Below are 16946 nucleotides of genomic sequence, written 5' to 3'. Positions count from 1 at the left end.
TAGTGGACAATAAGGATGTGAATACATTGTTGTGTTTATTGTGGTGGTCACTCCAAACATTGGGTCTCATTAGTTGGGATAGCCCACCCAATATCGTCAATGTGGTTTCAATCTATGATTTAATGTGGATTCCTTTCATTCTAGTTATGTGCTTTGTAGATTGAGCATTTACATATTGGTTGATTGTGCTGTCAACATAAAAGTCACATGCTGCATTAATGAGGGGACTATGATGGTAAATGGAAAAATGTTGTGCATTATTATGACATGTGGTTTTCTTGCAGACCGAGGAGGACTATATCCCTTACCCCAGCGTTCACGAGGTACAAACAATCTAAAACCGACTCTCATACAGAGCTGTGTATGATAAAAACCATTGGAAACTGAAATCTGTATCACATATAGAGCTTTGATACATCATAAACAGTCTGAATGAACCCAAAGTGTGGTTGCCCTTTATCTGCTATTGAATTGAATCCCATGTATTGTGTTTATTTTCATTTAACTTTATTAACTTCATCATCTTGGTTGGAATCAGGTCCTGGGTCGTAGGAGCCCCTTCCCCCTAATCCTGCTGCCTCAGTTCGGGGGCTACTGGATCGAGGGGACCAATCACAAACCCAGTGCCACACCTGAGCCTGAGCAGAAACCCTGTGCGTCCTCCCACATCAAGCTGGAGACCAACAGCATGGCCAAAATCTACAGGAAACAGTTCATGGGCAAGGTGAGCATCATCTGATAAGCACCATTCTGCTCCCTACTTTTTTTCTGGAGATTTCATTCCAGCTGAAATTTAAGTAGATTGAAATAGAATAGAACTGGGCTGAGGGGGACTGGGCTGAGGGGGACTAGGCTGAGGGGGACTGGGCCAGTAAGAGGAATAATGAACATTGCCTGAAGTGTGGATTATTTGTTATCTGAGTGTACCTTCTGGTGATGTCTCTATAGGAACACTTTAATTACTACTCCATGGACATCGGCCTGGGCCACCTGGTCTTCTCCATGAAGTATGATGTCATCGGGGACCAGGAGCATCTCTGCTTGCTGCTTAGGTACCATTCATATTATCTTTATCTCTCATCTGCCTCCTCTTTCTCTCTACACACCACAGGTGGCTGGTGGCACCTTAATTGGGGGAGGACATGCTCATGGCAATGCATGGAAAATAATAAATGGGCTGGTTAAAAAGAAAACACATTTTGATACATTCCAGGCGGCAGGGTAGCCTAGTGGTTAGAGCATTGGACTCGTAACCAAAAGGTTGCAAGTTCAAATCCCTGAGCTGACAAGGTACAAATCTGTCGTTCTGCCCCTGAACAGGCAGTTAACCCACTGTTCCTAGGCCGTCATTGAAAATAAGAATTTGTTCTTAACTGACTTGCCTAGTAAAAGAAAAAGAAAAAAGAAAAACATTCCATGCACACACAATTCCAGGGAAAATTATGAGAAGTCCTCCATCACCAGCCTTCTGTGCTACACACTATTTGTCTCTTCTCTTATTTCATTTCTCGATTGCCCACTGCCCTTCTCCCCCATTCTCTTCTGTCTTCACCGCTATCTCTATCTCTCTCCCCACGTGCTCCCCCCTCTCTCTCTCTTTCTCTCTCCTTTCATTGTGGCCTCCTCTCAGGCTCTCTTCACACTGTTCCAGGACAATACAGCCATTAAAGGACTGCAGGCGCTTTTCAATAACACCTGACCCAGAGCAGAGGACATATGTCTGCTTCAGCCTCTAATAGTGTTTGTTAAGCAGTCGTGTCCACATTTCCATCCCCTACTACAGTATGTGTTCAGGGAGAGGTTCATTTAGCTCAGCATGGCAGGCAGCACTCTAGCCTTAAACAATGGCCAGGCCCGCCTGTGCACTGTGCTAACACAAACACACCCACCTCTACCCAACATGCTCGCTCACTGTGAAATTATCAATTCCACCATGTTATAACACTAATGATAGAGTAGTAATATTCCATAAAAGCTGTGAATTAATTTTACAACCCTAGAGAGTGCACTCCAGCTGTAATGGTTGTTTTGTTAGTTAGTGTGCTCAGTTTGAAGGGGGCATATGCCAGAGAGTTCCTAGGTATGTCGGTTCATGTGCCTGCTGTGCTGTCACTGAAAAGACAGCAGGTGTGAACAGGTTGTGTTGCTCATAGTTGACTGTGGCAAGGCTGGCTATGCAAATCACTATTGTGTCTCCACAGCATCCTTAGAAAGATTATCCACATTGGTTTTGCGTCACATTTGCATCAACAGGGATGTCAACAAAACAGGAAGGATTTATTTAAAAAAATGGAACCAAAGTGTTGACATGAGAATCCTATCTCTAAAGAAAGAATGGTGAATATATATGTGACTGTTCCATCAATTTGTCTTTTAGGACCAAATTAAAAACTCACCATGATGTGATTCCTATATCCTGCCTGACTGACTTCCCCAACGTGGTCCAGATGGCCAAGGTAGGATGACGGACAGTCCAGAAGGAGGTGTTAATGCTCTAGCCCGGTGGAGAATGGTTGGAAAGGGATTTACTGGATGTGAAGTTGAAATTAAGTTATTGTATAAAGTTGCAATGGCAGGAGGAAAAGTTTAAAGTACTTTTTTTATTTTGCAGCTGGTGTTTGAAGAGGTAAATGTGGACAGATTTTTCCCAGTCCTCTACCCAAAGGTAGGCTCTGTATTAATCTTGAAATTATTTAGTTACCTGGTCAGCTCTGTACATTTACAATGGAGTAGCTAACTATAACTATTTTACAATACAATAATAGTATGGTCCAACAAGGAGCATTTATTGCTGTTTGAATGTTTTATTTCTCAACTACAGTGTGTTTATGTTCCCCCTCACCGCTTTACATTGCAAGTCCCCTTCACCTTGACTCTGCTGAATGTACAATTCTCATTTTTCTCAGGCTTCAAGGCTCATTGTCACCTTTGATGAGCATGTCATCAGCAACAATTTCAAGTTTGGAGTCATTTATCAGAAGTTTGGCCAGGTGAGTGGTATATAGCCTGTGGTTGTAAAATCATATAAAGTCATATACATTTATAACAGTTGGTTATTCCCATATTTGGAGTATTATTATGACTGTGCCACTTCCTGGTCATCATAAGACTCCAGCTTAGCCATTCTCAGAGTTTAGCCAGTTTAGTCATTCTCAGTGTTTAGGTGTGTGAGCTTCTCTCTCCTTCTCTAACTAAGAGGATTTGCTGTCCTTCCTCCAAAGGAGGCCTGGCTGATTTCCTGTTGAGCTCAGATGTAATACTTCTTCACAGCCTTGTGTTTCTCCCTGCAGACCACCGAGGAGGAGCTATTTGGGAACAGCGACGAGAGTCCTGCTTTTGTAGAGTTCTTGGAGTTTCTGGGGGACAAGATTGAGCTCCATGACTTTAAAGGGTAAGCGTGGCCTTAGAATGGTATTGACATGGCAGATGAAAGACTGGTCATGTCTCTCGATTACAATTGACTTTGACATGACTCCCTGAATGATGACACTTCAGAAGTCTAAAGCCTTGTTTATTATGGTAGATCTGCTCTGATTCTCTCGATTTAGAGCAATATAATATTCTGAGTGATACGGACATCATGATTGAGTGGAAGGGGATAACTGCCCTTGGCATTCACTCTATGATGGATGAGACAGAGTGGTGTGGATGCACTGGCTGGTTGCACTGAGTCTGAGACGACCTGCTACTGCTGTTGGTGATGTAACGGTCTGGTTCACGCTCTGATTCTGCAGGTTCAGAGGAGGACTGGACGTCACCCACGGCCAGACAGGAACAGAGTCTGTCTACACTAACTTTCACAACAAGGAGATCATGTTCCATGTGTCCACCAAGCTGCCATATACAGAGGGAGACTCTCAGCAGGTAACTAACTGTCAGGCCCTGTACTGTCTGTCATTATGACTGTCAGTAGCTAGATTGGATGTATAGTATATCTACTTAATTTCAATCAAGAAACATCACTGGGGAACAGGGGGCACTAGTGAGCACCACATGGAGTAGACGCTTCTCTGACTACCTTATCCTCACTTCTGCTTACATTTAAATTATACACAATGCTATTACTTTTGCCCGACCAAACTGCTACAATGAGCAACTCCATGAGAAACGCGGCCAAAGGGAAACTAATGCATGGCTAACCCTGACTCAGAGCCCTCACTGACTATTATATTAGCAGCTATCAAAAAAATGGAAGAGGACATGAACACTCAATTTAATCATCTCAACTCATCATTACAATCGGTGCAAGCCTCCCTGGCTGAACATACAACCCGCATTATTGATCTGGAAGGAAACGCAGGTGACCACAAGAAACGCATTGCCACCCTCGAGGGACAGTATGAAGAGCTACGAACAGCAAACAAAACTATGAAACTCAAGCTAATTGACCTTGAAGGACGTTCAAGACATTTGAATATCAAAATCACAGGCTTGGAAGAAAAAATTGAGAAAGGCAGACCAACACAGTTCGTGGCAGAATTTATACCGCATCGGTTTGTTCTCCGCTACACGGCCCCGTGTCATGATTGCCAAAATACACAACGACCCCGAGAAGGAAAATATTCTGTGCCTGTCCCGCCAGCAATTCCCCCTGTCCTTCAACGGAGTTCGGATTAGCATATACCCAGACTACACTGCTGAGGTAACCAGCGCCAGGCCTTTCATGGAGCTAGGGAGAAACTCAGAGATGCGGGAATCAGACACGGCCTCCTCTGCTCGGCTGATTCTTACCCATGGTACGGTAGAGAAGGTGTTCGAAAAACCACAGGATGCCGAGTCTTTCGTTGACAGGATTACTACTATAGCCACCAACGTCTAGGACCCCATAGGGCCGTCCTGAGTGGTTGTTCACCGTGATCGGTAGGGCGGATTACCCCACTGTTTTCAGATATGACAGCGATGTGATAGTCCCTATACAGGCGGGTAAAACTGCACCTGACCGATTTCCCTGTTCCATTAGGGACATATTGACAATATTGTTTTGCTCAATTCAGTTATTTTATTAGAGCAATTGTTATAGACCTCAGGGTAAGGGGTCCCAGTCGGACCACCTGAAGGAAGGCTAATTTAGTTTCATTATAAATTGGTTAGCAAGCCTGCAGTTGAAGTCGGAAGTTTACATACACCTTAGCCAAATACATTTAAGCTCAGTTTTTCACAATTCCTTACATTTAATCCAAATAAAATTTCCCTGTCTTAGTTCAGTTAGGATCACCACTTTATTTTAAGAATGTGAAATGTCAGAATAATAGTAGAGAGAATTGTTTATTTATTTCATCACATTCCCAGTGGGTCAGAAGTTTACATACACTTAATTAGCATTTGGTAGCATTGCCTTCAACTTGTTTAATTTGGGTCAAACGTTTCTGGTAGCCTTCCACATGCTTCCCACAATAAGTTGGGTGAATTTTGGCCCATTCCACCTGACAGCTGGTGGAACTGAGTCAGGTTTGTAGGCCTCCTTACTCGCACACACTTTTTCAGTTCTGCCCACAAATTTTCTATGGGATTGATGTCAGGGCTTTGTGATTGCCACTCCAATACCTTGACTTTGTTGTCCTTAAGCTCTTTTGCCACAACTTTGGAAGTATGCTTGGGGTCATTCTCCATTTCGAAGACCCATTTGCGACCAAGATTTAACTTCCTGACTGATGTCTAGAGATATTGCTTCAATATATCCACATAATTTTCCTGTCTCATGATGCCATCTATTTTGTGAAGTGTACCAGCCCCTCCTGCAGCAAAGCACCCCCACGACATGATGCTGCCACCTCTGTGCTTCACTTTTGGGATGGTGTTCTTCAGCTTGCAAGCCACCCCCTTTTTCCTCCAAACATAACAATGGTCATTATGGCCAAACAGTTCTATTTTTGTTTCATCAGACTAGAAGACATTTCTCCAGAAAGTACGATCTTTGTCCCCATGTGCAGTTGCAAACCATATCCTGGCTTTTTTATGGCGGTTTTGAAGCAGTGGCTTCTTTCTTTCTCAGCAGCATTTCAGGATATGTTGATATAGAACTCGTTTTGCTGTGGATATAGATACTTTTGTAACTGTTTCCTTCGGCATCTTCACAAGGTCCTTTACTGTTGTTCTGGGATTGATTTACACTTTTCACACCAAAGTACTTGAACACGTCTCCTTCCTGAGTGGTATGTCGGCAGCTTTGTCCCATGGTGTTTATACTTGCGTACTATTGTTTGTACAGATGAATGTGGTACCTTCAGGCATTTGGAAAGGATGAACCAGACTTGTTGAAGTCTACAATTCTTTCCCTGAGGTCTTGCCTGATTTCTTTTGATTTTCCCATGAAGTCAAGCAAAGAGGCACTGAATTTGGAGGTAGGCCTTGAAAAACATCCACAGGCAGACCTCCAATTGACTCAAATGATGTCAATTAGCCTTTCAGAAGCTTCTAAAGCCATGACATAATTTTCTGGAATTTTTCAAGCTGTTTAAAGGCAGTCAACTTAGTGTATGTAAACTTCTGACCCACTGGAATTGTGACACAGTTAATTACAAGTGCAATAATCTGTCTGGAAACAATTGTTGGAAAAATTACTTGTGTCATGCACAAAGTAGATGTCCTAAACGACTTGCCAAAACTATAGTTTGTTAACAACAAATTTGTGGAGTGGTTGAAAAACTAGTTTTAATGACTCCAACCTAAGTGTATGTAAACTTCCGACTTCAACTGTATGTCTCCCTGTAGTGTCCAACAGTTCCACAGTGTTTATGGGGGAATTTATATTCCACTTTGTTTGGGTTAGTGGGCGGGGGAGGGAGGTGGAGAATGTTTTTTTGTGTTTTTCATTTGTCCTTTGCTCTTTATGTGTTGCGCCAACCCTACTGCTACAATTCTAATGTATTTGAGGACCAAATAAATATTTCTTATGGCTACGGATAACTCTACTTCTTCTCTATGATGTGGCGACATTACCCTTCTTTCGTGGAATGTACGAGGTTTGAGAACAAATTTGAAAAGAGGAAAGGTTTTTTCCCATTTGAAATCTTTATCTGGAGATATTATGTTTCTGCAATAAACTCACATAAAACATACAGAGCAATGGAGATTAAAATGTAGTTTGGTATTTATCAATCAACTTTTTCATCCAAGGCTAGAGGTGTAGCCATAATATTTCGAAAAACTATCCCATTCAAACACATTTCAACTATAAGCGACCCCTCGTATTGTGGACACATTCTATCAAAACATGTAACATTTTTTAATCTTTATGCACCGAAACCAGGGTTCTTTCGGAATGTCTTCAATCTCTTATCAGATTTATCAACCACACATTTAATTAATTTTAACTGCATTTTGGACCCTTATATGGATAGGCTTCCTGCTCGCCCTACCAATTCACTGAATTCCACTACTGTCTTGAATAATTTAATTGGAACAATGAACCTCGTCGATATTTGGAGATTACAGCACCCTACGGATAAGGATGATTCTTTCTTCTCACATGCCGGGACGACAGCGTAGCCTAGTGGTTAGAGCGTTGGACTAGTAACCGGAAGGTTGCAAGTTCAAACCCACAAGCTGACAAGGCAGTGTTGTTCTGCCCCTGAACAGGCAGTTAACCCACTGTTCCTAGTCCGTCATTGAAAATAAGAATTTATTCTTAACTGACTTGCCTAGTTAAATAAATCATACAAAATAATTGACTTGTTTTTAACAGACTCTAAATTGACATCTAACGTCACCTCTACCAAGTAGCATAATATAATCATTTCCGATCACAGTATTACAAATGCATTTCGTCAGAACAAAGCCTCAATTCAGTTGGTGCTTTAATCCAACATTACTCAATGATGAACTATTTCACCAACAAACAGCCAATTTAATTACGGACAATATGTCCCAGAATTATACTGCTGATGTATCCGACTCCACTTTGTGGGAGGCATTTAAGGCTGTTATTCGTGGGCATATAATACCATATGAGGCTACCATGAACAAATGTAGGCAGAGAAGATTATTAGAAATCGAGGACTAGCTCCCGGTGCTTGAGAGAGACTATATGGAAGCGCCCTTATCTTCCAAGTTGAATGACATAATACAACTCAAATATGAATACAATACTATTCTCTCTAACCAAGTAAACACAATGCTATTAAAGATTAAACAAAAACACTTTGAGTTGGGTGACTAACCGGATAAACTATGCAGCTGAGAGTTATACAGGCCAATAGAACTATTCATATAATTAAATCTAGTACAGGAGCTGTTACTACGGACCCAAAAGAAATGAATGCATGTTTCACAAAGTTTTATCAAGACCTCTACCCCTCAAAGACCACTGCAGATACCGCAAACATTTCACTTGGAGAACTCTCTGGGTACACTATAAACTGTGATTAAGGCAAAATATCCAATAAATGTCGTTCCACATCATGATTGTGTCCCACTTGTTGTTGATTCTTCACAAAAAAAATACAGTTTTATATCTTTATGTTTGAAGCCTGAAATGTGGCAAAAGGTTGCAAAGTTCAAGGGGGCCGAATACTTTCGCAAGGCACTGTATATATATTTTTTAAACATCACTGGTAATCAGTACCGGTTTGTAAAAAATCCACAAGTGTTAGCCACCATGAACAGACCTGTTATTATTTTCTCCTGTTGGTGTGCTCAGTGAACCTGTCTGCTTTGTCCTGAAGGGGATATTTCTCATGACGAGTTGCCACTTCCATGAAGATAAACATGGGGCATAATGTAGTTTCTCATTTGAGGACACAGTTTGTTGGCTTGATGCTTTCTCCTGCTGCTTTGAATGACCTCAGCTACCTCACCTGCCCCAATGGGGGAACCATCCCAATGAGACTCTTATTCTCAAGAGATGAATGAGCAGAAGATCTCAGCTACGTGGAGAGACAGACACACGTAAAGACACAGAAGATACCCTTGTAGGCTAAGACGATCAGAGATTCACTGTGACACCAACGACATAAAGGCAAAGATGAACAGACACAATGTGTTGAGAGGAAGATGAAGGAAAACAACTAGCAGTCTAAAGCTGAGGCTGACCTTGTGTTGAGCCTGTGTTGAGTTCATTATAGAATGTCTGTGTTTCACCATGGTTATACATGGCAGCTTTTACTCACTCGTTGTCCATCTGCTCTCATGCATAGTGGATGTTCTGGTACCATCTGGCCCCTACTAACGTGTGTGTGTGTGTGTGTGTGTGTGTGTGTGTGTGTGTGTGTGTGTGTGTGTGTGTGTGTGTGTGTGTGTGTGTGTGTGTGTGTGTGTGTGTGTGTGTGTGTGTGTGTGTGTGTGTGTGTGTGTGTGTGTGTGTGTGCGCAAACATCAACAACAGGCCTCAGACTGCCCACTGACCATCCATGCAACACAAGAACCCTGCTCAACATAATGATACTACTGTAAAAAATGGCTTGTTTGAGCCTTACATCTGCCTTTGACCTTGTCAGGTGATCAGTCCTGAGTCTCTCACTTTAGTTTTTTTAGGAGATTATTAAATAGATAAAGCCTCTATGACAATAACAACTCTTCCTTATTTCTTCAGTGCTTGAAAAAAATGGTGGATTGTTTTCATGTGTAAAATACAGTGGCAAAATACACAACAATAAAGCAATTCAGCAGCTAACAAGAGAGTAAATATCCATAAAGCCCTGAAAATAAATATTTGCCTTAATGTTTTATTCATACAATCAATATGCTCTGTGCTATTTTTTGACAGTACTTTACCCTGCAGTAAATGTCATTCATCAACAGGTGTCATGTGGTCCTGCTGTGTAGAATAATTCCCCCATGTTGACAATGGTGTGCAGAATAACATGGAAACTGGTGACTGATCAGTGAGTCAACACATGTTAGGGAGCAGGAAGCTAAGCTGCAGAGGCCTATAATCACAGTACAGGGAAAAGGGTCCTGTCTTTTTCAGTCTCCAATCACTGAATGGGTTATAGGCCGCCCTATGCCTTTCAATATGCATCACATGACCTCCACTGTTTTATGAAACGTGCTTGTAGAGAGATGTTTCATACTTACAATTAGTAATCACAAATTGTTTCTGTAGTAGACTATGCATTTAGTGAAGTATTTACCTATTTAATTAATCTACATAAGTGTTCTTGGCTGACTTAAATGTAGTGGTAAAGTTTATATCCATAATGGTGACAATGTTGTGTTTGCAGTTGCAGAGGAAGAGGCACATAGGCAACGACATCGTGGCCATCTTGTTTCAGGAGGAAAACACACCCTTTGTGCCAGACATGATAGCCTCCAACTTCCTGCATGCCTATGTGGTGGTGCAGGTGGAGAATGCCTGCTCAGACAATGTCACATACAAGGTACTGTTAGCCGAGGGATAGTTGGACTCCTCACAGTCTATAAACCTGTTCAATCCTCCTATTTCAATAGATAGAGACTCCGCCCAAGGCAGCCTGCATATTCCTTATTAGAGATCAATCAGTAACTGACTGGCAACTAACTGTCCTGCTTGTTCCTGCCTATTACCTGCCTCATAAATGTTTATAGAGGCTAGTCAGTGTTATGTGATTTTGTAACGGTCATCGTCGTCTGATGAGGAAAAATCGGACCACAGCGCTGCGTGGTAAGTATTCATGATTTTATTGAACTGAACACTGAAGCAAAAATAACACTGTGGAAAACGAAATCGAAACAGTCCTGTCAGGTGCAGAACACTAAACAGAAAACAACTACCCACAAAACATAGGTGGGAAAAAGCTACCGAAGTATGGTTCCCAGTCAGAGACAACGATAGTCAGCTGTCCCTGATTGAGAACCATACCCGGCCATAACAAAGAAATACAAAACATAGAAAAAAGAACATAGAATGCCTACCCAAAATCACACCCTGACCAGACCAAAATAGAGACATAAAAAGCTCTCTTAGGTCAGGGTGTGACAGATTTAGTGGTGTCATATGGTCATATGGACTGTCATTTGGGTACATTCTACCTCTCTTCTTCCCCTCCAGGTGTCTGTGACAGCGAGAGATGATGTGCCTTTCTTTGGACCCACTCTACCGGACCCGGCCATCTTTAAGAAGGTGAGAAGTCATGAATCTAAATAATGGATAAACTAGGTGAGCCCATGAGAGGGACAACATTTATTCATTCAGACTTTCCTCCTCCCTCCCTTTCTTCTCTAGGGGCATGAGTTCCATGAGTTCCTGTTCACTAAGCTGATCAATGCGGAATATGCCTGTTACAAGGCTGAGAAGTTTGCAAAACTGGAGGTGAGAGCAGGAGCGTGCCACTGCATGCTATGTGGTGTGGGGGCGGAGTCACGCTGCTTTCGCTGCACCATTTACCATACCGTCTGTCTGTGTTTGTGTGGATGTTGTATGTGAGGGTGAATGACTGGATCATGGCCGTTTGCAGACTATCAGCTCATGTTCCTTTGTTTGTATCTCTGTGAAGGCACATGTTTGTGTCTCTGTGTGTGCGTTCATGTGTTGAACTGTATTGTACACTGAATGCCTGCAGAATTGTCTGCACGAGTGTTTACATGTCATTGATTTTTATTGAGGACACTATCCTCTGACTGATGAGTGTGTGTGTTGTTGTCAGGAGCGCACGCGGTCGGCCCTGTTGGAGACCCTGTATGAGGAGCTACACATCAACAGCCAGTCCATGATGGGCCTGGGAGGGGATGAGGACAAACTGGAGAATGGGGCTGGGGGAGGAGGGGGCTTCTTTGAGTCCTTTAAGGTAACCCCCTACTATGCGAGGTGCAAGCTTAATCGGGCACTTGACCTGCATGAGAGAGATTGAATATTGAAAAATAAATGCTTTCTTTATTTCCTGGAAGGGATTCTGGGTATTCATGCATGAAAAATAAGGCACAGAAAAGGAAGTGGTTTTGCTCTCTGGAAGTGCGCTGATGCTGTTGAAGATTGGGTATTGCCATATCGTATCCCACTGTGTCACGTGACCAGAGGAGGATCAGAGAGTTGGGAGCGTCTCTGTCAATGTGCATCCAGCACTCTGACTCTAAGTCCTCCATCAATGACCATTAGGGTGGTGAAGCTTGGGCAGGGCAGTGAGCCATGGCAGTGGAGGAGCTGTGATTGTGCGTCTCTGACGAACACTGTAATGGCCTCTCATTAGAGAGCGGATGAGGCTGCCCACATGGCTCCCCATTTGCCACTCTGCTCTCCTCCTCTCTGGCTCTGTCTTGTCTATATCTCTATCTCTTTTTCTCTTTTCTTGCTCTCTTTTCTCTGTCTCTCTCTGTCCCTCCCACTTTCTTTCTGTCTGTCCCTCTCTCTTATTCTCTGTCTCGCTCTCTCTCTCCCTCTGTCTTTTCCACTCTCTTTCTTTCTCTGCATCTCTCTTACTCTCTGTCAGTCTCTCTCCAGCCCTGCACATCATTCATGGATGAGTCTACTGAACACTTGAAAGACATTACAGGATTATTATGCACTCTCCTCTGAATACTCATCCTCAGACTTCATTCAAACCTACCTGTCAGTGTGCAGCACTGGAACTGTCTCCTCTCTTCCACTAAAAGACATGTTCTCTCTTTTAGACTCTTTCCCTCTCACTGATCTACACTGCTCTCAAGTGTTCACATACGGTCCTGCACAATCTCAATCACAGGTTATCATTAGAATTCAGGGTTAGTGTGGTTGAGGCGAGGTTTAGGGTCCATACACACTCACCGATCGTGTCTCCTCATCTCTCTCTGTACTCTGTAGCGGGTGATCCGTAGCAGAAGCCAGTCTATGGATGCCATGGGCCTCAGTAACAAGAAGCCACACACTGTCTCCACTAGTCTCAGTAGCAGCTTTACCGAGACCCCCAAAACCCCAGGGATAGTAAGTAACCCTTTTGGTATTACCAGAGGCCACGTGGGCCTGTCTACTGACTCCCCTGTAGTAGACACGGACCCTCCTCTAACAACACCCAATACCAACTACTACATACACTATCCTCTCTCCACTGTGGGATAGTCATTGGCTACCTGCACCTACCTGTGCTCAAATCCCTTGATTAAACACAGTGTTTCATATATGGTATCAGTCACCGCCATAGTTTGCCTTTTTCCATAACTTTTTCCATGGCATTTTCAAATGAACCACTGTTTATTTTACAGTAGTGTTTATTTTCATGTCATGAGAATGGGAAAGGGGGATACCTAGTCAGTTGTACAACTGAATACATTCATCTGAAATGTGTCTTCCATGTCATACAAAGTCTTGCTCAACCCTAAATCATATTCATTTCATATAGTTAAATCCAGTTGTTAGATGATCAGAGATAGATGTAACTGGACTTGGTATGATGGTATAATCTGCTCACAGATCTGTTGAGGCTATAAGAAGGTGGTGGTGTGCTTTTTGGAAAGTTGATTTTATGTGAATGATCTCAAAGAACCTTTAACTCTTTGTGCCACTTCATAGACTTTGTGGACTTTTGCGTCTCATAAGATTGTGAGGCTTGATTTGCTTTCTCTGGCAACCTGAGAGCCATTTGCGAAGAGATGAGTTTAGCTGTCAGACTACCCAGAGTCCCTCCCTTGTTACCTTGGTGTCATGAGTGTTACCTTGCCCTCCCTTGTTACCGTGCTGTCATGTGTGTTAAATGGGCGCTGCAGTAAGCCAGTCTGGCATGGAGCTGTACATGGCAGGCAGTTGTCGAGATAAGAAGTGTATGCATGCATCTTTTTCCACTTTGTGTCACTTTACAGGTTGCAAGTACTCTGGCATGCAATGCAAAGAAACAGCTGTTGGTTCACTGTTGGTTAACTAATTACTTTTTCCTACATTCCAAAAAGTAAATCTGCCCTTTGGATTGTGCCAGTCCCTCCTTTCCATCTCTCTACCTCTCATCTACCTATTTAAACAGGTCCACTTTGTGATTTGACAAACTCCTCCTTGTGTTTGTTCATTGTCATTACAAGGAAAGAAGAGTGAGACCAAGCTACATGGGCTATTCTGCCCATAAGCTGTATCTTATTCAATTTCCTTCCGCACTCTATAACTTTAGTCCAGCTTTCAATGTGAATGGCTTTTCAACGTGAATGGCCTTTCAATATGAATGGTCTTTAAATGTGAATGTCCTTTCAATATGAATGGCCTTTCAATATGTGCTAAATATGTCTCCTGTCTTCTGTGTCTTATGGTGTACTGTGAGCTCAGATTCTAATTTGTACCTTGCTGTTCAAATGGTACCTGCTGCATGAAATGTTGTGGGGTATTATTGTATCTTCTACTCTCATCCTCTTTCTCTTTATCCCTTTCTCTTTCTCTGCTTCTTCCTCCCCTGTGTGGTTCAGTCATTACTTGTCCCAGGGAAAAGTCCCAGTAGATATCATGGACGTCGCGGCAGTGCCATAGGGATAGGAACAATAGAAGAGGTTCATGTATAAATCTCCCTTCTAATGTGCTATTTCTCTGCTCTTTTCTTCGCTTACTTGTGTAGTTCTATGTCTCTTTGCATGACTCAATTACTGTTGCTTTCTGCTGAAACCAATATTTGTATAGCCATTTATAAAGCAATCCTTTTCTACATCTCAAGCGTGGGGTAAAACCACTGGGTTGTAAGAAAGCTATAATTTAAGTAATACGATTTTATGAAGAGTATCCGTCACAAAAGTGGAAGGGTCTGTGAAAATAATTACTGGTTTATTACCTTTGTATATCAATTCCTCTCTTTCACTCATACAACATGATGGAGTAGCTCTAATAGTCTTTCACCAACAAGCCACTGTCACTTCATTTTAGTTCCCCATAATGTTTCTCATGTGTTGTAGATAGCAAGTATCAAATACTGAAGGCATTTGAGTCATTGTGCTGCAGAATCTCAATGACATTCAACAAATGCCATTCAACAAATGCCTATTTGAATGGAGTTCACGTTTTCACTGAATGTAAAACAGACAGAGTTGTGTATTATAGCCCTACAGTAGCCTCTGTCTTTTACTATATAAGTCATGCTAGAGGAATATAGTAATGTGGCTGACTAACCTTGCCACTCCTCCCCAGTCTCTGATCATTCCTGGGAAGAGCCCCACTAGGAAGAAGTCTGGGCCCTTCAGTGCCAGACGGAGCAGCGCCATCGGGATCGAGAACATCCAGGAGGTGCAGGAGAGGAGGTGAGAGGAGGGCTTCTTGAGCTACCCGGAGAAGAAAGAGGAAAATGGGGTGTCAGAGAGAAAGCATAGAAATAGATGGAGAAATGAAACATACCAGAAGTATGGTCCAATGCCCCAAGTCACTCTGCATGGCGGTCAACTGTGTCGCCATTGCGTTAATAACATGGCGACACATGCTAATGTTAGCTAGCAGGTTAATGGTAGATTAAGGTTAGGGATAGGTTAAGGGTTAGGGATATGTTAAGGTTAGGGTTAGAGTTTGGCTAGCTAACATGCTAAAGTACTTGCAAAATGCATTGTTGTGTTTAGCTAAAGTTGGTTATTAGCTAAGACGCTAAAGTTGTCACCGACGCAATTCGAACACACAACCTTTGGGGTAAAGAGATGAGGCATTCAAAGATATGCCAGGTGACTGGAGAGACGTGTTGGTGTTTGACTCTTCCCATCGATAAACTGATATGCATTATAGCGGCAGTGGCGGTCAGTGTCGTTTATGAGCACGGCTTATTTCTATTACAGCATATTTAGTTGACTGTCATTCATATTCCATTCACCCAGTTCAATGTAACTGTCACGATCGTCATCAAGGAAATGACCTGACCAAGGTGCAGCGTGGTAAGCGTACATTATTTTATTTTTAAATGTCGCCAACAAAACAAGAAACAACAAAACGAACGTGAAGCTCTGTAAGGCTAAACCTGCCACTAACAAAGAAAACAACCACCAATTGCCTAAGTATGATTCCCAATCAGAGACAACGATGGACAGCTGTCCCTGATTGAGAATCATACCCGGCCAAAAACAAAGAACCAGAAAGCCTAGACTTTCCCACCCCAGTCACACCCTGACCAAACAAACACAGAGAATAAAATTATCTCTACGGTCAGGGGCGTGACAGTACCCTATCCCCCAAAGGTGCAGACTCCGGCCGCAAACCTGACACTATAGGGGAGGGTCCTGGTGGGCATCTATATTTGGTGGCGGCTCCGGTGCGGGACGCAGTCCTTGCTCCACCTCTGGCTCCCCCCACTTTGGTGGCGCCTCTGGTGCGGGGACCCTCGTCGCCAACCCCGAACTGGGGACCCTCGCCGCAGGCCCTGGACTTGGGCTCCGTGCCATGGATCATCACTGGAGGCTTTGTGCCATGGATCATCACTGGAGGCTTCGTGCCATGGATCATCACTGGAGGCTTCGTGCCATGGATCATCACTGGAGGCTTCGGGTCATGGATCATCACTGGAGGCTTCGAACGTGGAGCCGGAACAGGTCTCACCGGACTGAGGAGACGTACTGGAAGCCTGGTGCTTGGAGCTGCCACAGGGCTTACGAGGCTGGGGAGACATACTGGAGGCCTGGTATGTGGAACCGGAACAGGTCTCACCGGACTGGGGAGATGCACTAGAAGCCTGGTGCGTGGAGCAGGCACTGGATACACTGGGCCGTGGAGGCGCACTGGAGGTCTCAAGCGTAGAGCTGGCACAACCCGTCCTGGCTGGTTACTTTCGCCCGGCAAATGTGGGGCGCCAGCACAGGACACACTGGGCTGTGCAGACGCACCGGAGACACAGTGCGCAGAGCCGACGCAGGATATCCTGGTCCGAAGAGACATACTGGAGGCCAGGAGCGCTGAGCCGGCACCATCTGTCCTGGCTGGATGCCCACTCTAGAATATTACAGCACGGGGCTGTGAATGCGCATTGTAGACCGTGCGCTTCACCGCATAACATGGTGCCTGACCAGTACCACGCTCCCTACTGTGAGCACGGGGAGTTAGCTCCGCCAACCTCACCGCGTGCGCCCCCCCCCCACACATTTTTTTGGAGTTGCCTTCCGGTCTTCCTTGCCAGCCGTGACCC

The 16946-nt window shown here is 43.6% G+C and overlaps 1 protein-coding gene across 3 annotated transcripts in view; it reads left to right on the top strand.

Moving 5' to 3' along the window:
* The window catches only part of LOC135540108 (rap1 GTPase-activating protein 1-like), a 64240-nt gene that overhangs the window by 41201 nt on the left and 6093 nt on the right, over positions 1 to 16946 (top strand). For 2 of the 3 annotated variants that reach the window (XM_064966487.1, XM_064966486.1), the window contains exons 4-16: positions 285 to 323; positions 539 to 724; positions 949 to 1052; positions 2378 to 2456; positions 2612 to 2665; positions 2907 to 2990; positions 3291 to 3391; positions 3735 to 3864; positions 10161 to 10316; positions 10967 to 11038; positions 11141 to 11227; positions 11562 to 11702; positions 14981 to 15090. In XM_064966487.1, the coding sequence (XP_064822559.1) occupies positions 285 to 323; positions 539 to 724; positions 949 to 1052; positions 2378 to 2456; positions 2612 to 2665; positions 2907 to 2990; positions 3291 to 3391; positions 3735 to 3864; positions 10161 to 10316; positions 10967 to 11038; positions 11141 to 11227; positions 11562 to 11702; positions 14981 to 15090 (1343 nt within the window). Of the gene's footprint in view, positions 1 to 284; positions 324 to 538; positions 725 to 948; positions 1053 to 2377; positions 2457 to 2611; positions 2666 to 2906; positions 2991 to 3290; positions 3392 to 3734; positions 3865 to 10160; positions 10317 to 10966; positions 11039 to 11140; positions 11228 to 11561; positions 11703 to 12691; positions 12812 to 14271; positions 14353 to 14980; positions 15091 to 16946 lie in introns of all 3 variants that reach the window. The other variant, XM_064966488.1, reaches the window with a different exon arrangement.

This window comes from Oncorhynchus masou, chromosome 5 (genome assembly GCF_036934945.1).
Source record: "Oncorhynchus masou masou isolate Uvic2021 chromosome 5, UVic_Omas_1.1, whole genome shotgun sequence".
In the NCBI taxonomy this organism is placed as follows: domain Eukaryota; kingdom Metazoa; phylum Chordata; class Actinopteri; order Salmoniformes; family Salmonidae; genus Oncorhynchus; species Oncorhynchus masou.
The sequence above is the reverse complement of the archived record's forward strand: the minus strand, read 5'-3'. Positions and strand labels throughout refer to the sequence as shown.